General features: G+C 40.9%; 2 protein-coding genes across 6 annotated transcripts in view; one reads left to right on the top strand and one right to left on the bottom strand.

Moving 5' to 3' along the window:
- The window catches only part of apbb2b (amyloid beta (A4) precursor protein-binding, family B, member 2b), a 38,379-nt gene extending 31,319 nt beyond the window's left edge, over positions 1-7,060 (top strand). For 4 of the 5 annotated variants that reach the window (XM_053479869.1, XM_053479866.1, XM_053479867.1 and 1 more), the window contains 6 exons: positions 1,624-1,738; positions 3,646-3,733; positions 3,840-3,923; positions 4,012-4,127; positions 4,228-4,407; positions 4,508-7,060. In XM_053479869.1, the coding sequence (XP_053335844.1) occupies positions 1,624-1,738; positions 3,646-3,733; positions 3,840-3,923; positions 4,012-4,127; positions 4,228-4,407; positions 4,508-4,678 (754 nt within the window). In that variant the 3' untranslated portion in view covers positions 4,679-7,060. The remainder of the gene's footprint in view (positions 1-1,623; positions 1,739-3,645; positions 3,734-3,839; positions 3,924-4,011; positions 4,128-4,227; positions 4,408-4,507) is intronic. The other variant, XM_053479868.1, reaches the window with a different exon arrangement.
- Positions 7,061-7,187: 127 nt separating this feature from the next.
- On the bottom strand, positions 7,188-18,881 carry LOC128508266 (putative methyltransferase NSUN7). Its single transcript, XM_053479494.1, has 11 exons — positions 18,680-18,881; positions 14,429-14,487; positions 14,218-14,354; positions 13,952-14,104; positions 13,690-13,873; positions 13,396-13,609; positions 13,168-13,311; positions 12,952-13,053; positions 12,356-12,473; positions 9,547-9,619; positions 7,188-7,595 (listed from the first exon to the last, which is right to left on the bottom strand). Exons 1-11 carry the CDS (start codon positions 18,879-18,881, stop codon positions 7,188-7,190), a joined length of 1,794 nt encoding a protein of 597 aa, XP_053335469.1.
- Between the last annotated feature and the right edge of the window lie 3,607 nt (positions 18,882-22,488).

Below are 22,488 nucleotides of genomic sequence, written 5' to 3'. Positions count from 1 at the left end.
GTTAAAGTTATGGCGTTGCATATTATATAATATACGCTAACATACACACACTGAAGTCAAAAATTTTATTAAAACTCGAGACGAACAACGGACGTTTATGTAAATGCAGCCGCATCGAATGCTCTCTCTCTCTCTCTGTCTCTCTCTCTCTCTCTCATGTGCGCGCGTCTTCGCTAAAGGTCAGCTTAATGAATCCAGAGCGCCGGATTCGCCCCGGTGAAAGGAGGACACGAATAAAAGATTGATGGCGTTAAGACGAGAGGCCTGATGAAAGTTTAATCCAGTTACACAGAAAGCGTTCTGCTGCTTGCGTGAGGTCCTCGCTCCGATCTGTCGGATCGATCACGTTCTTGCTGGAGCAGCTTTAACTTTAACTTGTGTGTGTGTGTGTGTGTGTGTGTGTGTGTGTGTGTGTGTGTGTGTGTGTGTGTGGGTGTAAATTTACAAACCAGTGCTTTTGGGTTAACGCGCTGCACGACATCATTAAACTCTTATATGTTGATCCGTTATGGGAAAAAAAAACACGCCTCAGCAGGTTCCTTGAGTGAGAGGAGAGGAGAGGAGGGGAGGGGAGGGGACAGGGGGAAGCAGGGATTGGACACAGAATAAGAAAGAGAGAGAGTGAGTGATGAGGTGAAGTCTTTAAACCGGTGTCGAAGGCGAGAGGAACAGATTTAGCATGAAGCGAAAATAGGAGTCGACTGAGACTAGACGTGAGTATCGCGGTTTCTCCATCCTTATTCTTATTTGTTTCTCCTCCTTTCTTTTTTGTTTTAATGCGTAAACGTACATTTTGTATCTAAATCGAAAAGGTTTTTGCCGTTTAAAAAAACAAAATTCTGGTTGGATGTTTGAGAGAGAGAGAGAGAGAGAGAGAGAGAGGAGCAGGGTGTCGTGACATTAGAATGTGGAGGAGTGTGAGATTTCTCAAGAACGTCAACACTAGAAATGGACAGAGATATACGGATAACAAGTAAGGAAAATCTCCCCGCGCTCTTTCAGGTGACATCAGGAAGAAGTAGAAGAGTAAAGACTAACAGTACTGAGTAATTTATGCAGAAGAGGGCGGATAGTGCTTTACTCCATGTGAGCAGCAGTGGCTAATGGGCGGGACTCGGTGCTAATGAGCAAATTGTGAGAAATTGTGTCTGAACGTCAGTTTCTGTGTCTTTTTCTCACTCTCTCTCTCTCACCTTCTCGCTTTTCGTTCTTATTCCATTTTTCCCTTTATATTCCCTAATCGCCCGTTTTATATTCAGGAACACGTGGGTCGTCTTGCCGGAGGCAGCCTTGACATTTTCAAGCTATACGTGAAACCTCGTTAACACACATGGTTATCTCTCTCTCTCTTTCTCTTCTGTTCTTTAATTCCTTCTCTTCTTTTCTTTAATGCTGTCCTGGACTCAGAGAGAGGTAACGTTCCCTATGATCACTCAACATAATCAATATTTGACACACACACACACACACACACTTGTTCACTGACTAGTTTTATCTTGTACAAAAGTGTGTGCGAGGATGGTGCTTGTCTTAAATCTATATAGTGATTTATTAATTTTTTCACAGACACAAATTTACAAGGTCTTGCATGTAAAGTTAAAATCTCTGTTGTTGTCTTTCTAGGGATTTCGCCTACGTAGCACGCGATAAAGACACACGGATATTAAAATGTCACGTTTTCCGCTGTGACACGCCTGCCAAAGCCATCGCTACCAGCCTGCATGAAATCTGCTCCCGGGTAAGACACTCCACACCACTAACGGTACTTAACAGTACTAAACGTACGTGTCTGTCTGCGAAGTGTGCTGTACCGTAAAAACTCTGCAGTGCTTCATTCAAATCAACTCTGAGGCTCCTGGGAGAGCTGTGTGGCAAACACAACTCCTTTGATTAATGGCATCAGTAATTGATGTCGCTCCGTGCGCCGAGGGAATAAGAGAGACGGACAGGCTCGTGCTTTTTCCAGCTTTAGCCTTCGTTCTGAATTAATTAGGTCTGTAGGGGATGCGCGCATTGTTTCTCCGATCGTGTGGATCAGAGCAGAATGCGCAACGAATTTATCGGGGTATGTAGTGGGGGGGAAGGGATGCTGTTGAAATTGTTTCGGTTTACAGAACAGCTTTTCGACAGCTATCAGAATATTGCTTTAGTATTAGGTAGCACCCATATAATGACTTTTTCCAAAGAAGAGCGTGCTAGCCAGGACGACGGGCGAGGGATTAAGATAAGGAAAGTAACAAAGCTTTAAGCTCAGGATGAACAAAACTTAAACTAGGCTGTATTCATAGAAAGTGCTGCTCTGAAGTCAAACCCGGACTTGTGATGAAATTTCTCGTGAATGGAGGTGTGAAAAAATTATCACTCTAAGCTGCAGTAAAGCATTTGAACAGTTTAAAGAAGACCGTACTTTTGTGAGTGGATCCTTCAAAGCATAACTTGTCGCCAACTTAAGGGAACTCGTCTTGGAGTTATTGGCACAAACCTCTGTTCAGTCCTGACCTCGCTTTAAGCCACATCCACACTTTTGGGTCATTAAAGGTGTTCCTGGGGGGGGGGAAGTCAAAAGTCCCAGTTTGAATTGAACAGTTCTTATATATTGATATTTCACTCTCTGAGATATATCTTGTACCTATAATGGTTTATGTATGTACTGTATAATGGTTATGATTAGGGCTGTAGCTATCGAATATTTTAGTAATCGAGTATTCTGCCAAAAATTTAATCAGGTAATCGGATAAAATGTACTTTTGCTTAATTAAACAGCAATGTAAAATATATAAGAGAAACAAATATTAATTGGTTTTCTTTTTAGAAAAATCAACTTTAATTTTTTAAATTTGCGGTTTGACTCACGGTGAGATGCTGTGTTAGGCACTGTGAGTCGCCGCGGTTGCCCTCCGATGTTCCGTTGACGTTCTGCAAGGTCTGCAAGCTTCCGCGAGGGCCGCCAAAAAATATAAACATTTAAAATAAAAATTTAATGTAATTTTAAAAGATGAAAATGTAATCACAGCGCCAAAACCCGCGGTAAATGATGATGAACCGTACTTCCGGCCACCGCGCGAAATGGCATAGGGAAGATAGGGGTATGGAAAGAAATAATTATACAAAAACACTAAGTTGCAACTTAGTTGCAACTAAATTTTCAGAACAAAAAATTTCTAAATCTACAGCTCAGGTATAACATAAGCCTTTACTGACAATTTCTGTTGTTTTTTTCTTGCTGGTTTCTTCATCTCTTGGCTCGCTGATATTTTTATTGCTCCCTTTCATTTTGCAGCCCCAACAGAACGCTCAATCAAATCAATACACAGCTAACTGTTTGCACCTCCTTCCGCTTTTTGGGTGAAATAAGCGCTTCTTCTTTGTTGGTGCTGGCGGCTTGCATCCGGAAGCGCACTTTGTCAAAAGCGCGTTGTCAGCAAATACTGTAATTGCGCAAAAACATAACGCAAGCTTTTAAAATTAATTAAAAGAAGCTTTAAGGTAGAAGATTTTGACTCGATCATTTTTTGTAATCGAATTACTTGATTTACTCAAGGAATTGTTTTGGCTCTAGTTATTATATATGTAATAGACGTACATCCATTACCAACAAATGTGTTTTTTTTTTTTTTCTGTTTTCTTTTCTGTTGTGTTTATTAGATCATGGCGGAGCGCAAGAGTGCCAAAGCTATGGCGGGAGGATCTCTGCAGGACAGGAGCCACACAGGACTTGACGTCCCGCTGCAGGGTAACACCTCAGGATTCCCTCTTTATGTGCATGATGATGATGACGATGACGACAATGGTAACGGTGCATGCCTCAGTTAATGTGACTTGCTTGTCGTGTCTTTTAGCAGAGTTCCCCACACCAAAGACTGAACTGGTGCAGAGGTTCGAGGTCTTGTACGTTGGCATGATGCCAGTAACCAGACCCATAGGTGAGACATTTATATACTGTATCCACTTAGAAAGATAACAGATTTTTAAAAAATCAATGAAATAATGTGTTTGTTTTGTTTTTTTCAGGTATGGATGTTTTAAATGCAGCTGTGGACAGCCTGATGACATCATCAGACCGAGACAGCTGGATCCCGGTGATCCTGAATGTAGCGGACGCCACTGTCACAGTCATCAAAGAAAAGGCAATAACGACTGTAAACAAACAAACAAACAAAAAAACAAACACTCGCACAAATACACATGCACCTTTACTGTTTATAATGATGTCATTTCCTGTTCCAGGAGGAAGAGGAAGTCCTAGTCGAGTGCCGCGTGCGTTTCCTGTCGTTCATGGGCGTGGGGAAAGACGTGCACTCTTTCGCCTTCATCATGGACACGGGCAACCAGCACTTTGAGTGCCACGTGTTCTGGTGCGATCCCAACGCGGGCAGCGTGTCTGAGGCCGTGCAGGCCGCCTGTATGGTCAGTACCCGCATCTTCATCATCATCATCCTCACCTTAATCATCCTCATCCACACGTATTCATTCCTCTGTTTTTTTTCTGTCTCCTCCACACTTACAGTTACGGTACCAGAAGTGTCTGGTGGCGCGCCCGCCCTCGCAGAAGTCCTGCTCACAGGCCCCGCCCTCCGACTCAGTGACACGCCGCGTCTCCACCAGCGTCAAGCGAGGCGTCCTGTCCCTCATCGACACGCTCAAACAGAAGAGACCCGTCACAGAGCTGCCACAATAATCCTTTCTGACACACACACACACACACACACACACACACACACACATACTCTTGCACATCGATTCAGCATGCGTACACCTATTCACATTACTTGGAAAATCACACTCTTCTGTAAAACCGGGGGGAAAAAAAACGCCCCATGCTTCACCTTATAGCGTAACGTGGCTCCGCCTCCTCTGTGTCAATCAAGTGTTATGTGCTTATCTGCATGGGGTGACCACACCTCCGTCGCATGATACAAGACATCACGCACATATTAGGAGGAGCATCCTCGGGGTGTGACAGACGATAAAGTTTATGCAGAGCGTTTGTGTGTGTGTGTGTGTGTGTGTGTGTGTGTGTGTGTGTGTGTGTGTGTGCGTGCATGAAAAGCCAGACAGATCGAACACTTAACCTCACTAGAGCTTCCTCTGTACAATCTCAGCTGGCTGTACTGTATGTGTGTGTGTGTGTGTGTGTGTGTGTGTGTGTGAGAGAGAGAGAGAGAAAGGGGGACGTGTGTACATTGCTGCTGCTTTATTAGAACTACAGCATCCATTCACAAAGCATGCAGTTTCTTTCCTACTTCCTGTCTCACAGTCCTGATATGATGAACAGAGGAGAGGACGGATTAAACTTGCTAGAGCGAAAAAAAAGAGAGAGAGATAGACGAGTGTCGCTTTGTAAATACACATCAAAGCTTTTCACCAAAAAAGACTGGGCCTAAAAGAGAATGGAGGCTGACTGATATCTGATGATAATGAGGGGTGAAGAGAATTAACCACGATGATGGATCGAACACTGAAATGTGATGTCCTGTGGAGTCTGCGCTTGTTTTCTATCGCCTCAGCGATGCTGCCTTTCCGTTTCCTTCTCAAGCTCGTTCATGCACGCGATTGGACGCCGACAGAATGACATCATGCTGGAGAAACAAACAAACAAATAAGAAAAAAAAAAACCTTGTTCGTGCGCATAAGGACGCTCGTTCAGCGCCACACCTTCAGCACCGTCTGGGGAGCCGTGTGCATAAAACAGAATCAGCGTTTAAAGGAAACCTCCACCCTGAACGATGTGCGTAATGATATTTACAAAGAAACAAACATGCTTATACGCTATCTCCTAAGTCTTCTATTATCCGTTCGACTACCTGCTCACAGCGGCGCAGTAAAGATTTACTCCTTTGGCCTTTCTAAATAAAGAGAGCGATGCAGCAGAGCTTCAGTATGTCTAGCTGTCTAATTGTTTCAGGGTGGACTTTTTCTTTAAAATCTCGCTGCACTCTGGAGTCTGCTGCCGTCCCAATCTCATTACAAGCTTCGAGAGGTCACTCGTGTGTCCACAGTGTCTGTATAACACTTTGCAAATGCATATCGCATCATAAGCTATGTTTTTTTTTAAATATATATATATATAGTATAATTTTCACTTTTTATATTATTTTAAGTATTTTTTATATATATGTATTATTTGCCTTGTGAACACATTCTCGCCAAACTGTAAACAAAAAGGAAAAACACATTGTATGTGTTGTGGGGAAGAAAAAAAAGGGGGCGAAAGGAAAAAAGAACAAATTTATTTCACGGTCTGCCAGAAGTGTCTAAACTATGCATTCTTTTAGCTCCAAGGACGATTTAAGGAAAAACAACGACACAAAAAAAATAAAAAGACTTTGCGTGTCTCGGAACAATGACTAAACACGAAGAAGTGGACGTCAGAGTGGACGGAAAAGATATTTTTTATTTTATTTATTCTATTTTATATCGCGTGTAAAGGTTTTTGTCATGATCCGTTCTCTGTCTTGGACATTCTCTTCACCGTGGCTCGGACTTAACAAATAAATCGGTCCGTGGCGAGAAATAAAAGGAAAGAAACCGAAGAAACAGTGAGGACAACAGTCTTGCACAGTCACTGGTTTGTTTTTGTTTTTTTCCCCCTTTCCCAAGATGGAACTAGTAGGCATATCAGATATATTTTTTTTTGTAAAGTCTGTTCAAAATCTTTTGATCTCATCTTAAAATTTTTGTTTTGACATCTTGTTCCTTCGAACACAGCTCGAGTTATTTTTGAGATGTTTAACGCTTTGAGTTAAGCTCCTCTGCACTTCTTTTTTTATATGTACTCCTCCTTTAAAAAAAAGATGAAGCAGGCACGCGTTTCAATCTCATACAGCGTGCACTTCATGAGAGTACAGAGACTTGAACCGAGCTGTTGGAGATTCACGTGGTGTAGTTTGATCATCTGAGATGAATTCCTGGTCACTCACACAGACTTGCACACACGCATCCACACACATACACACGTAGACAGTTGCATTCTTGTGGAAACAATGGCTTCTTCTCCTCTACACTACTTTGTACCCCATACTAAATGTAATCTGTTGTGAGAATAAACAGCATATCAACAAAAAAATCACATTCTTTCTTTTTGCTGATGTTGATTAACATTGTGTGTATTAACATTTAAGTCAATTCAAGAAAACGAGACAAAGCTTAAACTTCTTTTGTGGTAAACAAAACAGATTTATCATTAATCAGATGCTGGTCTTTAAAGGCTGAACTCGAGGCGCTTTCTTGCGGGACGAGTGTGTCCCGCGCTTGTGCATCGTACCACTCTTCGCCTTCACTCCGCTACTGGGTTGCGGTTTTCTAACTCTCCGCCTGCGAGTTTTCTTCTTTTTTTTCTGATTCATATCTTTGAAAGACTGATGCAGATCTGCAGAACCGTCACTTAGGCCAGGGGAAGGCTGGCGTGAGGGCTCTGTAGGTTCTACGCCACATCCTGGGATGTCGGTGTGGAGCTGCTTGGAGACACTGGGGTCAGCTTGAGAAGGAAGTGAAGGAGTTGATGGAGCTGGTGTTTGTGTTTGAGGAAGAGCCAGTCCGTTCAGAAGACCTTTTGCTGCTGCACGGACCAGTATGTCCTGTACGCTTTCTGCTTCCTAGCACACACACAAAATGTAAGTCATGACTCAGACATGTGTTTGTACTTTAGGCTTTTTTAAACCGCCAGCGCTAATGTTTTTTTTTTAATATCCAGATTGCTTTCATGTAGTATACAGTTAAAAAAAAAAAAAAAAACTACATTGAATCAAATTTTTGCAAATCCAATGTGAAAGATGGGTCTCAGTCTGGACACTCTACCTGGTCAAACTGGATTTCAACCTGTATTACATTAGTCGCTAACCGATGTGTTCAAGTCCACATCATTCTGTGGAATGGTATGTGGCTTCATGAAATAAAAAACACGCAGGAAGACAAGGGGCGAAATTATATATAAAGAAAGATAGTAGATGTAGAAAGTTGTGCTTTAGGATGTCACGGAGGGTCTTTTTTCCACTTTTTACCGCTAAGTACAGGTAGTCCCCAACCTATGAACATTTGAATTCTGAATTTCCGCAGATACAAACGGACCGTGGTTGTACTTGCAGTTCAATCATGAAAGCAGCTTACGTGTATCATACAAAAAATAGACACTGCAGTGTAGCAGATACCAATATATACAATTATATACAATATTTTTAGTGTGTAAGTGAATGTATAAAATGTCTAAAGTCTGGTATATTGTATGTGTGTGTGTGTGTGTGTGGGGGGGGGGGGGGTTGATGCGGAAGAATTGGGTCAGCCTTACCGGTTTTAATAAATCAGTCCGGAAACATGATGATAGAAAATTGTTGGTCCGGCTGGAGAATAATCCTAATTTCGGAAAATTCTCAACAGAGTTTACAGTCCAATACAGTGGAAAACAGCTCTAAGACAAAAAGGCAACCAGGATTCCACTAACGATTTAAAGGTGCAAAGACAAGACTGTTACATTTGATAAATTTTTCTTAGGTGAAATTACGGTTTTTGAGTAAATGAGGGCAGAATGGGGAAACGGGACAGATTTAATTTGAATGGATTGGTTTACTTTACAGTGTATATTCGTGTCAAAGATTCACTTTGTCAGACTTAAGAACAAATCAGACTTATGAACGTGCTCATGGAACGGAACTTGTTCGTAAGTCAGGGACTACCTGCATATAAAAGCTGAACCCTTGAATTTCCCATGTGTCTCGATTAAGATTCAGTTATTTCTTACATATACCCTACAGCGCAGTAAAAAGATTTTTTTTTTTTTTTTTCACTTATCCCATGTCAGAGCACAGTGCCCACTAGAGCAGATAGGGTTAAGGTCCTCGCTCAAGGTTTGAACAATGGCAACTTGGCAGCGCTAGTCTTTACCCGGGACCTTTTGATCAGTAACCCAGAGCTTTAACTGTTTGAGCCACCACTGCCCCAGTTAACCATACTGTCTGGAAGAGCTGCTGTCTTAACTGTAGGGAAATGAAGAACAATAATTCCTGGACAGAGGATGAAGTGTAATAGCCGATAGCACTTTGGGGGAAAGTACAGGCAAATCTTAAGGGAATGAACAGAAACAGGGTGATGTTGAGGAACTATCGAGCTGCATGCAATCCTCCCAGATATGTTGACAATGTGTCTAATTTGGGCTGAAAGTGTGAACAGAAACAAATCTGATGCAATCGTATTTACAGTAAATATCAGATTAGTAAAACAACAGTCTGAACCAGGCCTAAGAGACTTAGATCAGCAATTTTTTGTTGGTTTCAGATTCTGTCGTTTTTACTGTATAACTAAGATGTCTCTTAAAGATTTTATTTTTTATTTTTTGGCTAGCAGTGCGTATATACGCCTGTGTATGCGAGTGGACACTGATTCGGTGAGACAGCAAAATGTATTATTTACATAAAGGTAGTAGTGCTGTGCTGCTAGAATTTAGGCCAGCCAGTGCACATAGGGCTCAGACCGAGTGGTTTATATATATTTTTTTGTGCTCTCTTTTCCTTAGTGTCCACATCCATCATTTCTCTTTGACAAACAGACACACACCTCTCGCTTCAGCACGCAGAGAAAGCAGCCCTCGCAGGTGCCGGAGGCCTCTGTCCTTCCTGTAGATACTATCCTGTGAGAGAGAGGGAGAAAATCTGACAGTGTTAGTGATAAATGAAGGCATTAAAATACAATAAAAAGGGGGACAGGAGTATACCCGCGAATATTGTATCGTCTTAATGTAAGGTTTTACACTATCATGAGCTGGGTAATAAAACTCTTCTAAAGTGTTGCCATGGTTACTGACACTTCAATCATTGGACTTGGTGGTGTGTGTCGGAAAGAATTCATTTTCAAGCATCAATATGGAAAGACACACACACACATACACATACACATACAGTACATATATATATATATATATATATATATATATATATATATATATATATATATATATATTGAGCAAAAAAAGAAACGTCCCTTTTTCAGGAATTGTATTTTAACAATAATGTAAAAATCCAAATAACTTTACAGATCTTCATTGTAAAGGGTTTAAACAATGTTTTCCATGCATGTTCAATTAACCATAATCAATTAATTAACATGCACCTGTGGAATGGTCGTTAAGACCTTAACAGCTTACAGAAAGTAGGCATTTAAGGTCACAGTTCTAAAAACGCAGGACACTAAAGAGACTTGTCTACCGACTGTGAAAAACACCCAAAGAAAGATGCCCAGGGTCCCTGCTCATCTGCGTGAACGTGCATTAGGCATGCTGCAGGGAGGCATGAGGACTACTGATGTGGCTAGGGCATTAAATCGCCATGTCCGCACTGTGAGACGCCTAAGACGGCGCTACAAGGAGACAGGAAGGACAGCTGATCATCCTCGCAGTGGAAGACCACGTACAACAACACCTGCACAGGATCGGTACATCCGAATATCACACCTGCGTGACAGGTACAGGATGGCCACAACAACTGCCCGAGTCACACCAGGAACACACAATCCCTCCATCGGTGCTCATCGGTGCTTTTATAATATAAAAATATATATACAGTATATATATAGAGGTGTGTGTGTGTGTGTGTCTTTGTGTACAAACTATACCTTGCTTTACTTTAGCACTACTTAAACCCCAGTGTGGAGCATTACTGTACCGTACTATGCAGTAATATTTCGTTGGACCGCATTTTGCTTTAATTAAGGCACACATTTGCCTTCTTCATTTCAATAAGCTTATGGAATGTCGCAGCAATTATTTCCATTCAGAGTCACCGAAATTTCTCTCTAAGATCTTCAAATCTTGAAATATTCCCCAGCACATCCCAAATATTCTAAATGGGATCAAGATGTGCACTCTGTGGTGGCCAGTTCATGTGTGAAAATAATGTCTCATGCTCCCTGAACCACTCTTTCACAATTTAAACTTGGCATTGTTATCTTGGAACATGGCCATCCCAACAGTTAGGAAGAAAACGCATTGATGGAAAATCCTGGTCATTCAGTTTATTCAGGTCGTCAGCTGATGTCATTTTTTGGGCACATAACATTGCTGAACCTTGACCAGACCAACAGAAACAACCCCAGATTATAACAGTGTCTCCACAGGCTTGTACTAGGCACACTGGAACAGGGTAAATCTGCACTAATCATACCATATGACCTTTTTCAAGTGTTCCACTGTCTGTTCTTTTTGCACCCAAGCAAATTGAAGCCTCTTTGTTCCCAATTAGTTTTACTGATAAGGTGGTTTTCTTAAGGCTACGCAGCTGTTTAGTCCCAGTCCCTTGAGTTCTCTTTGTGTTGTGCATGTGGAAATTATTGTACTTTCACTATTAAACATAGCCATGAGTTCTTTGTTGTTGTTTTTTTCACAGTTTGATCTCACCAAATGATAAGGTGGTCTCCACTCACAATCATTAAAAAAAATTATTAAATCTTTCTTTCTTGATGATGATAGGTCACCACTATTCTAATGCGTTTTACAAATATTTAGCCAATTAGTGGTTCAGTTTTTGCATGATGCAGGCCAATAATTTGACCCTTCTAAAACTGATTAATCTTTGCCATGACCACAGGATATAAGTTAGTTTGGACACCATAAGTTTTAGTTTTTAAATGGTTATAATTTTTTTTCTTGGGGGGTAATTGTAACGTTGTATAAATACCATCGACGTGTCAATAGCGAATGAGTCGACCATATAAACTAAGTTTTTGTGCTGAATGGTGAGAATTTATTCACCTATATTGTATATTGAAGTTTTTTTATGTTTATTTTTAAACATCGTCCTGATGGCAGCACTGAGTTTCAGGGCGTACTGTAACCTCTAACCGTAGACTGCATAAAAGCTAGACAAACTCTCCAACCCATTCAAGAGCGGTTTTGAAGCTCTGGATGTTGCCATCTAGCAGTAGCTGACTCCATAAATGGGCAAATGGATGGAATGAACAGAGCCTGTTTGTTGGTTAGACCACACCTAATTAGCTCATTAAACACAAGCTAGCTAGCTTAGCTATAACTTAGCCAAACATTTTAGAATGTTAATTTATATGGTAACGTTGCCTTGCATTGGATCGGACTTGATCCCTTCCCTACACGTTGTCCCATGTCAACTCCCACATTTCTTGTGGTAAGTTAAACCACAATGATTCCAGTTAACCTAGTTAGCTCAAGTGGTGCATAGCTGGCAGCTAGCGCTTTGAAACATGCAATGCAGCTGTCATTCAAATCAGCCAAACCACAATTCTAAATTTTTATGACTTAGTATAATTTTAAAAATTCGCCCTTTTACAGTTGAAAGAGGAATCTAGCTAAGAAGATCAAAACTGTGTTTCTCCTTAATTGGTTGTGGCGTATGTATACCTGAACGGTCGCAACTTGGTTCTGACCACAGCGTTCTTCATTGCCCTTTTGACGACCAGCTCATTCTCTTCTGCAAACACTGAGCATGTGCAGTACACCACGCCGTGCACCTTGGGAACTGCTCAGAAATAACAGAAAATTGTCAAGTATTTCATCAATCGTCAAAAACTAATTTCTTACTTCACTTATAATTACTTATACAGTTTGATTCTATTGAATTCCATCAAAATAGACATTTTTTTCCCCTTCAAGCGTGCTGAATGGAAATCTAACCTAGAAAAGGTCATGATAAATGTCTCTGGGCTAAAAGAACTCAAACACTTTTAATGGAAAGTCAGTCTTGCATTGCAGCGTGAAAATGTAATACGCATAGCTTAGCTATAATCCGTGTGTATAAGGAGAGAGCAGAGAAAAGCTGGTAAAGGGGAAAAAAATCCTTATTAAATGACTGTATAATTTATAATCTTTAGAAATAACTCATGGTCTTCAATGCTGTCTGTTTTTAAATAAAAACACTAGGATCAGGACCAAGGTCAGCTTTAAAAAGGAACACATCTGCTCCTTCACCAGGGCAGAGATGTAGGTGTCTTTCTTACAGGTCAGGGCATGGCTCAGATCTTGTATCTGTTTTTTGATCAGGGGCTCCAGTTTTGCATCAGATACAACACCCTGAGACAGATGCTGCAACAACTTCCTGTCTGATACGAAAACAATAAAGAAAAAAAAAAATCAAGATTTCTGAAATGTTCTCAATATTTTGCCTATATTTAGGGATGGGACTTTGGAATTTGACGGTTCTGTTGTTGCCGTACCTCCGTCTTCATGAATAATATGAGCTACTGGGTCAGTAAGCGCTGAAGCCGTACATCTGGGCAACACGAGAACAAGTCGAACCTTCTGGAGACGAGAATCGGCTTCGCTCAGCTCGGCAAATTGTTCCGGCAGCAAACGAACATCTGCGTGCAAAGATAATACGCTTTGGGACAACTCACATGCTTCCTAAACATACATGAAATATTCTTAGCCGAGAAATGTCCCACTTTTGCAGCCGACTCGAGACAGTGTCGCCTGTAACTCCTCCCTGTGGGCGGAGTCAGTAGGGAACCCACAGACATACACATGGTTGGAAAAGACAGAAGCCTGGATGCCGACGTGAGCCACGGTGTGTGCAGAGAACGATCCTGCCATTAGAATATCTGTGTTTTTAGCCAACAGGGGGCGCAACGCAGACACAGCCAGACTGCGGGACTTCTCCTTTAAGAAACACACACATATACACATACTGTACACTGGTTAGATACAGGACACAAGTGTGTATGTGTGATATGGATCACCTGTATTATAAGCGTGTGATCTGTCAGCAGTGTCGTCTTGTCCAGAAGTTCTCGCGCTTGGTGCGGAAACAGCAGGACATCAGGACAGTGTGTGTCCTTACAGAACACCCTGCCTTCCAAACGTGTGTGTGAATCCACCTGGACGAAGCCCTGTGTCTTCAGAGCCACACACACTTCGTCCAAGCTGCGCAGTCACATACACACTTGTTTGTTCATCCGACAGTACAGAAGTGTGTGTGTGTGTGTGTGTGAGTGTATGTACCTGCTCTTGATTGTATTGACCCAAGCACAGATGGGTAGTTTATGTTTTCTCAGGTGCTTTTCCTTCACATGTTTTGGCAGAACGTCCTCAATACACAACAGATCCTGCTTGATTCTAAAGCGAGCCAGTGAAGCCGCAAGCTTTGTCCTAAACCTGTATACCCACCCACACACACACACACACACACACACACAAACATCAGGTGCATTTTGGGGGAATGAGCCAGTTATAAATTCCGTACTTGGGTAACATGCTTCAGTATAAACCTGACGAGGCTGTCCTCCACCAGCCTCACTTCCTCTACAGGCTTCTCCCCTTCTCTTGTCATTGGCTTTCTGGGCTGGAACTTTCTGTCCTGCAGGTCATACAGCATGACCATCGCCAGGGCCATGAGGTCATCCGGCTAAACATGGAGAAATGGTTACATCACACTCAACCGTCGATTTATAGCAATGTTTATAGAAAACGTGGACTCACCAGATGTTGAGTCGCCTGAAAGCAGCTGTCTGTCAGGACGTCCTCCAACAGCGCTCGGACTGAGATCAGATAAAACACGGCAGTTAGTACGGGATACAATTTGTATGCTTTTTTACCTACGTAACTGATTTAGGAGACGGTTGAAAAAACCTCAACGTTCTCTTAATATTTTCTCTTCACACCATTGAATCAGTCAAGTTTCCTGAACGTACTGAAACCATTTTTACTTCTTGTTAATAAAGATTTATGCAAACTTTTTAGGAATAGAGACATATACTTGAGAAACGTTGTGTGAGAAACATTTCTACTGATAACACTGACAGAACGCTGCCGTCATACCACCTTATCTTTCATCATGCTTTGTTACTCTTTTTTATATCTGATGGACGCTTTTAGATCTTTCTTACACTTTGCATAAAAGCAACCATCAAATCAGGGCATCCAGTAATCAGGGCCAGCAGACAAAACATAAAGATTTAAAAGAAACAGGAAAGCCAGGGCAGACTGCAGCTCCATAAACAGCCACTGGCTTCAATAATGCAAGAGGAAGAGCTGGATGAAAGGATGAAGGAAGAGGAGGATGAAAGAGAGACCAGGGAGAGATATGGATGTAGGGATGGAATGGAAATTCTTCTCAGAATTTTCTTTTAGGGAGGCATGTAAAAAATGACATGAGGATGTTTCATGAATCAGATAATGAAAGTTATAATGTTCCCTCACTGTACTGCATGTTCTGTACAGGGTCGGGAGAAACCTACTGTACAGTCTATCCCCGGAACCTTCAGGCATGAGGAGGAGACATCCTGGACAAGGTGCCAGTCCATCGTGGGTCACACACACACACACACACTACAAACGCTAACTAGCCTAATTTGAAAACCCGGAGAAAACCTGCAAAGCACAGAGAGAACCTGAAAACTCCACACACAGACCCGAGGTGGGAATCCGAGCCCTCGACCCTGAAGATGGCACTAAGCCCCTGTGCCACCTTATATTATAATATATTTATTTATAATAGATTAAATTGCACTTAGAAGGACAAAAGCTGATTGCTTTTCAATCTTGGATGCACTACTTCCTATTGATGTCACCATCTCGTGGTTAGTAAAAATATTTCACAGCAAAATTGATATAGTGCGAGTTTGCCCCTGTGTTAGATGGCAGTATTTGCCCTCTTTTCGTTTTTTTTTTTTTTAAAGATAACCTGAGTAAATACCCAAAATGCAGTTTTTAAATGATGCCGTCTAAACCTACCCGGGCCAGTGTGAAAAAGTAATTGCCCTTTTTTTCAATTAATCACCATGATTTTTGGAAAGCACCAGACCTGTTGAATCAAGAAATCACTTCCTGTAAACAGAACCCTCCTGACAAAGTGAAGCACACTCAAAGATCTCAAAAAGCTGATAAGAAACAAAGTAATGTATCATTACACGTATCAGTCTGGAGAAGGTTACCAAGGCTGTAAGGTTTTGGGTGATGATCTCAATCATTTAAGTGTGACAAATATTCAAAATGTGTTCTGAAAAAATCAGGAAGGAGGCAAAGTTTTGGTTTTGTTTTCCTGAGAAGGTCTTCATGAGAGCCAGTTTCATTATGGTGCTTAATGGGTTTTGCAAATACAGAAAACAAAACAGAAAACAAACAGCTCTCAGTGTGTTGTTCAGTTACAGTGTGAATGTTTAACGACCCCCTCGGTTGCTAGGCAACGCTGCCGTAGAGGCAATCAGGTGAAACGCGTGACACCTGGGCGCGCGCGCCTACATAAACCTCTCGAATAGTCTCGTGCGGGCGTTCGTGCAGCAGCAGCAGCAGGTGTGTGTGTGAGAGAAAATCTGTCTCTTCTGAAAATAAGCTTGTTAAAGATAAAAACGTGTATTTAAAAAAACAAAACAAAAAAGAGAACAGTTTGTTTTATGTTTGATAAAAAGAAATGCAATAGATTTTTTTTTCCTTTAGGGTCATATTGGTCCGCAGTACAAGCACTCCCGCATCCAGATTTCCAAAAAGACATTAATGTTTAAAGCTCTAGCAACTACAGACAAAATCCGTGGTGTTTATTTCAGATTATTACTCACAAGTCTTAAGATATAATTCAGGACAACACTGAGGCGTAGCCATTTTTTCCTACGTGCAGTTACAGGCATCATCCACAAGAGGGCAGAAGAGTGTTCAATCACAATTGCTTGTACATGGTTACGCTTTTTCTCATGTAGTAACATACATCATCCACAAGAGGGCAGAAGAGTGTTTAATTACTTGTACAAGCGCAAGTAATATATGAATAAACAATTTTAATGCAGTTACATTACATCATCCACAAGAGCAGGTGCTTAATCACATTTTCTCGTACGAGCTTTCCCAAACTTACTACACAATATCAAGGCGTTCTAGTTTAAATAGAAGAATGATGATTGTAATGAAACCAGTAGACAAACAGACAGCAAAAATGATAAATGTAATTAATACTCTTTTGAATGTTGAACTTTATTCCTAATTTTTTTTGCACAAATTTTTATTGGTTCGCTCAACCGTTATTATAATAAACATGTTTATAAAACTTCACACAATCTATTATTTTGGATAAAATGTGCCTTTTATATCAAGCTCCTAATCTTATGACCGTCATCCAGATGTTTAGTGATGTTCTATCTTCTTCAGTTGGCTAGCTGGACAGAGGTTTCCATACAGTATGTGCACTGGTGTTCTCATGCTTGGAACCCAAAAGAAAATGCCTAAAGCTTGACCAAAAAAAAAACTAGCTGTGTAAAACTGTTCCAGAGACTGTCGTATCAGTCATGTACATCCTGGATCTTCTTTATTGGATGATGGGGTAGGACACCGATCCAGGAAGGAGCTTTGGTCAAACTTCAGGTTCCAGTGGCAGTGCGTTCCCAGGCCCTTTTGTGAGGTCATACTTTTCCCTTCTGTAGGCATCCCAGTGAAGTCAGAACCTTGGCATTCCTGTGCCAATATTTTTGCTGGCCAAATATAAATAACAATGTCCTAACCTATGTGGCAGCCTGATTGGTGTATGCTTTAAACAAGAAGCCCTGTACTCATCCTCTAGGTATACTCCATGCCCAAATTTTGCTGCCCATGGTTTCATCTATCCTTGGACTTTGTGATGTCGCTCCGATATCGCAGGGCAATCGCATACTGTTGTAGCTGTTGTAGATCACTTCTTCGAGCACATGGTGCAACATTGTTCCTGGGTCTAGGCTACCTTACAGGAAGCGTCTTGAAGGGCAGCATGTGCAGCCAGCTGAAGGAGCCACCTGGGTCCACAACCTATGCTCCCGTGAGAGTTAACCTTATATTGCATGTTTCATAGTTGAATTCCATCTTTACCCTGAAGAACATTTGTGGGTCAAGGCATGGTACATTTTATGAGAGAACTTTTGAAAGGATTGTGCAGCAGGTACAGTATGTAGTAAAGCAATGTCTCAGTCAGCATGAGGACATTAGTTCGACAGCAGGTATAAAAGCAAATCTACTGTATGTTGCTCTGATATAGGAAAAAGTAAAATGAAAAGAAAAGAGAAAAGTAAATATGTACTGAGAAAAAAGACGTGTTGACAGAAAAAAAGGAACAGGCTATGTTTAATGTTTATTGTATGTTTGAGTGACCTTTTTTTCTTCTTTTATTATATTATTCCACAATACAGTGGAGGCAGCACAGTGGGTTAGTAATTAGCACTGTTGCCTTGCACCTCCAGGGTCTGGGTTCTATTTCTGGCAAGATGAGATTCCTGCCTCTGTGTGCATGGAGTTTGCATGTTCTCCCTGTGCTTGGCAAGTTTCCTCTGGGTACTCCAGTTTCCTCCCACAGTCCAAACGCATGCAGATTAGGCTAATTGGCGTTCACAAATTGCCTGTAGTGTGTGAATCTGTGTGTGTGTGTGTGTGTGTGCGCCCTGCGATGGATTGGTACCCTGTCCAGTGTGTATCCCACCTAGTGCCCTACGTTTCCTGTGATACTGTAGGCTCCAGGCCCCCCGCGACTTTGTATACAGGATTAAGAGGTATACATGACAACAATACAGTGGGGGGTTTCAGTATGCAAAAACACTTTCGCATTCAGGATACCTCATCCTCTTCCTGCAATGGGCTCCCTACCAATCTTTCTTTCATACGCCTGATTATAAACTTGATTGTTATAGAAAGATTTTTATACCTGCATGCTTCAGTCTGTATGTGGTTAGTGCAGCAAGCAAGCAAACAAATAAATGATCTATTAATGTGATTACTTACATTTGTGAGTGTTGAATGCCAGTTCATAAGCCCAAAGCTCAACTTGCTTTGTGTTCTGCTTATTCCCAGAGTCTCCCATAGCGAAGTGTGGGACGGGAGCATAATGGATAGCGCCGTCATCCAGGGTCTCCTCTATGCACGATGCTTGGAAAACATCGGCTGCTTGTGCATATACACGATCAGGAAATCCAAGCTTATGCATGACCTCACTCTTGATCGATGGAGCTTCTGACCTGCACCTTGTAGTGTACACACACACACACACTGTCACAGACGATGCATATATATATACTTTAACTGTAAATAATGCAACTCAGCACTGTTTAAATATTATACACCAATCACACTAATGAGATGTACATCACAATTCTTCCATTTCAACCCCAAGTCCTTACAGTACATAAGAGCACTTCAAAAATATTATTCAATTTAAAACAAACCTTATTAGTAAAGATTCCAAAGGCTGTGTCAAGCTGCTGATCCACTTTGTTAGACTGAAGTATGAGATGCTGAAGGTGACACCTTTCTCTATTTCACACGAACACAAACGCACACGCGCGCACACACACACACACAACACTGAGAGGTCAGGTATCACTCTGACAATAAAAGGCATTACTAGGCATATCTCGTGCAGCACGAACCTCCTCTCAGTCGTGTCACTTATCCTCTAACCATCATCACAAACACAATACATCATTCTCCCACGGTCCAGTGGTGGAAAAAATACTGAAAAGAAGTCTACTAATTTATTAATAAGTGAAACAAATGAGAGTAAAAGTGACGAGTGATGGAAATCAATTGAGGAAGCTGATTTAATTTCATCATGGATTGAAAAGCTGAAAATAAATCAAAATGAAAGGCAGGTATAAGATATTATGTAATGCACTATAGTGTCTTTATTGTTAAACTTTTTTAAATTAATGTGATCTTTAACATCCATATATATATATATATATATTTATATATATAAAGCTTATGATATTATATTTTATTATGTATTATATTATTATATACTGTATGTATATATATATAATATCAAATATTATAAGCTTTACATTTAAACTCATTTGGTTATGGTTGAGATGATTTAATGGCCTCCTGTGACATCAAAGAACCAGACAAGCATCCAATCTTCTTACTGGAAAAACACAAATGCAGCATCAACCAACAAATTAGCAACAGAGGCATTCATTATTCCAGTATGAATACATTTGATGGTTTTGAAGTACACTCGTCCTTACTTCACGTAAATTACCATATTTAAGGTTTGTTACAAAACAGAAAAAAAGACAATAGCATAAACAAGCTTGTTACATATAAAATATGTATAAAATTGCATTTGCAATTTTAAAAAGCTACGTTTCAACCTGGAAGGATATCTTGTAAGTGACATGACACCATTGAGTTTATTTAAAGCACAGGTGTCAGGCAAGCGGTAAGGAAAACCTGATCTCCCTTACACACACACACACACACACACACTTCATATAAAACCTACTCATCCACCTTTTCCAGCCAATTAGAGTCCATCATGCCTGAACGATTCAGACTAAATTTTCATACTCCGTTTTGAAAAACCTGAATCTCAGATCAGAAAATAAAGGCATTTATATTTATTTATATTTAGACAACTGAAAAAGAAAGGGCATGGCTGTCACTGATGCCTCACCCCCTTCCTATTCCTTTTCCCTTCTTTTGGGAACTGTACACAATCATACATCAACACGACTTGCTCATTATCCACATTGTTCACATCTCCCCGTACAGTCCTGATGTTGCTCCAAGCCATTTCCTCATGTTTGGACCATTTTAAAGGAGGCCAGGGTTTTAGATGTGAAGCAGGCGTTCTAAGAAAACTTTTTTGATGATGGCATCCAAGCACTAGTGAAAGGCTGGGTTAAGTGCTGTAAATGACAGTCTAGTATAGTGAACTGAAGTATTTTGCACCCTTTGCTGAAACTTGCAGACTTGGAGAGAAGGGGGGTTTGACTCCCCTGGACATTTAATGTAATAATTGTGTTTGAGTTCTGCTTTGTTTGTCTGAAAAATATTCTCAGCCCTCAAATCGCTCATCATGGATATATGTTCTCAGTTTGGAGCTAATCCTAATGTGTGTTGCCCTCTGTTTGCCAGCAGGAGTTTTCTATGTATGATCGGCGACACTGAGCAGGTTTCCACGGCAACCAGCTGTCAGACTGTCAGAGATGTGGGTCTCATACTAAAAAGCGTACAGTACACTTTATTGGCATCAGTTTAAGTAATATTGTTATATAAAATTACATGTCATTACTCCATAACATTGCCACAGTGAGATGAGTGTAACCTTTGGCTGACACTGATCCTGACCATCCTTCTCATGCACAGGATTAAAGAGCAGTTAAAGACAAAAATATGCTTCCATCACTAATGACAAAGAATGGTACAGCTACAAGAAAATCAGTGTGGCAGGTTGGGTCTAAGGTGGATTGGTGGCATCACTAAGCTAATATAACATAGGATAACTGTACATGTATCATTATTTTGAATAACTAACCACTTTATGTAGGCCCCTGTATTTTGGGGTGTGGTTGGGTCAGGTGGGCATCCTTCAGCTACAGGATGTCTACTGTTATGATTACTCACTTTTTTTTTTTGGTCCTCATTTTGGATGGAGGTCAAATTTAAACATATCTAAATAAGCAAAAAATTGAAGACTTGCATGGGTAAAGGCTTTTAGATGTAGCTTTCAAATAAATAATACTAAATGATGGTAGTTGGGGCTGAAAATCAACTTTGATCCTTGAAACTACTCTAAGAACTGACATACAGTATTGGATGTTAAATGTAGAAGCAGAATGATGTTTAGTTAGGTAGGGTAGACTGAACAACATCAACATCACTGCTCTGCCATCACCATATATTGATAACATTGTCATCCACTCATCCAGTTGGATAGGTCACTTTCATCACCTCCAATAGGTTCTCAAGGAGCTCTGGAAGGCTGGGCTGGAAGACTTGGGTTGCAAGCATTGAAAAAAAAAAAAAGATTTATGCAGTGTATTGTGTGGGGATAAGTCATTGTCATAATTATCACTCAAATCATTAGTACCAAGTTAGTGACGGAAATCAAGGCCTTCATGGCACCAACCAACCCTGAGAGACTCGGCATTCTTTCCAGCTTTGTTTAGCAGCTCGCGCTTGAATGGTGAGGAGGTTGATACAGTAGCTGCTTCAGCTGCATTCCTCCTAGCGCATGGTTTTTCACAGACTGAAAAAACTGTTTGACGAAATTTGACGAACAAGATCCAAAGCTAAATTGTACCTATGAATTAGTGTTGGTGTGGATGGTGCTGGTTGGGACTGGTTAATTGGGTCTATTCACTAGTGATGCCACTGCTGAGGTATAGGCAAAAGCTGTCAGGCTCTGTGTACTAGTTGGAACATGTGTTTCTGATACTGGAATACAGTCACTGACTTTGGGGCTCTGCCTATTGTCTGGAACTAATACTGCCAGTGTGGATGTTGACCTATGGGTAATAGCTTTTGAGCTCTGTTCACTGTCTGGATCTGACTGTGCTAATGCCGACATGTGGTCACCACTTGCTGTGGTTCAGGATGTTTTGATTTCTTTGGGATTGATCTTTTTATTCAGTCATGGTACTGGCAGCACAATTGTCAGGATTTAAGATGTCTGGATTGAATGTCCAAAGGCCAGTGCATTTAAAACCAGATAATGCATTTTTCATTGTTTCACTGTTGACGCAAGCACTTTCAAACAGATGTGCCTGGTAAAATGACGAAATCCTTTGCCCTGGATGATTTGTCAT

The sequence above is a fragment of the Clarias gariepinus genome, chromosome 20, assembly GCF_024256425.1.
Source record: "Clarias gariepinus isolate MV-2021 ecotype Netherlands chromosome 20, CGAR_prim_01v2, whole genome shotgun sequence".
Classification (NCBI taxonomy): domain Eukaryota; kingdom Metazoa; phylum Chordata; class Actinopteri; order Siluriformes; family Clariidae; genus Clarias; species Clarias gariepinus.
This window is presented reverse-complemented; position numbering and strand designations above follow the sequence as displayed.

What these genes read in the sequence shown, in the direction of transcription:
- LOC128508266 (XM_053479494.1), bottom strand. Translation starts at nt 18,881, where the DNA reads ATGCATAAGCTTGGATTTCCTGATCGTGTATATGCACAAGCAGCCGAT. An exon ending in ACCAAGTTGCGACCGTTCAG is followed by an intron (nt 9,620 to 12,355) that starts GTATACATACGC and finishes TCTCTCTCACAG; the next exon opens with GATAGTATCTACAGGAAGGA. An exon ending in TCTGCGTGCTGAAGCGAGAG is followed by an intron (nt 7,596 to 9,546) that starts GTGTGTGTCTGT and finishes TGTGTGTGCTAG; the next exon opens with GAAGCAGAAAGCGTACAGGA.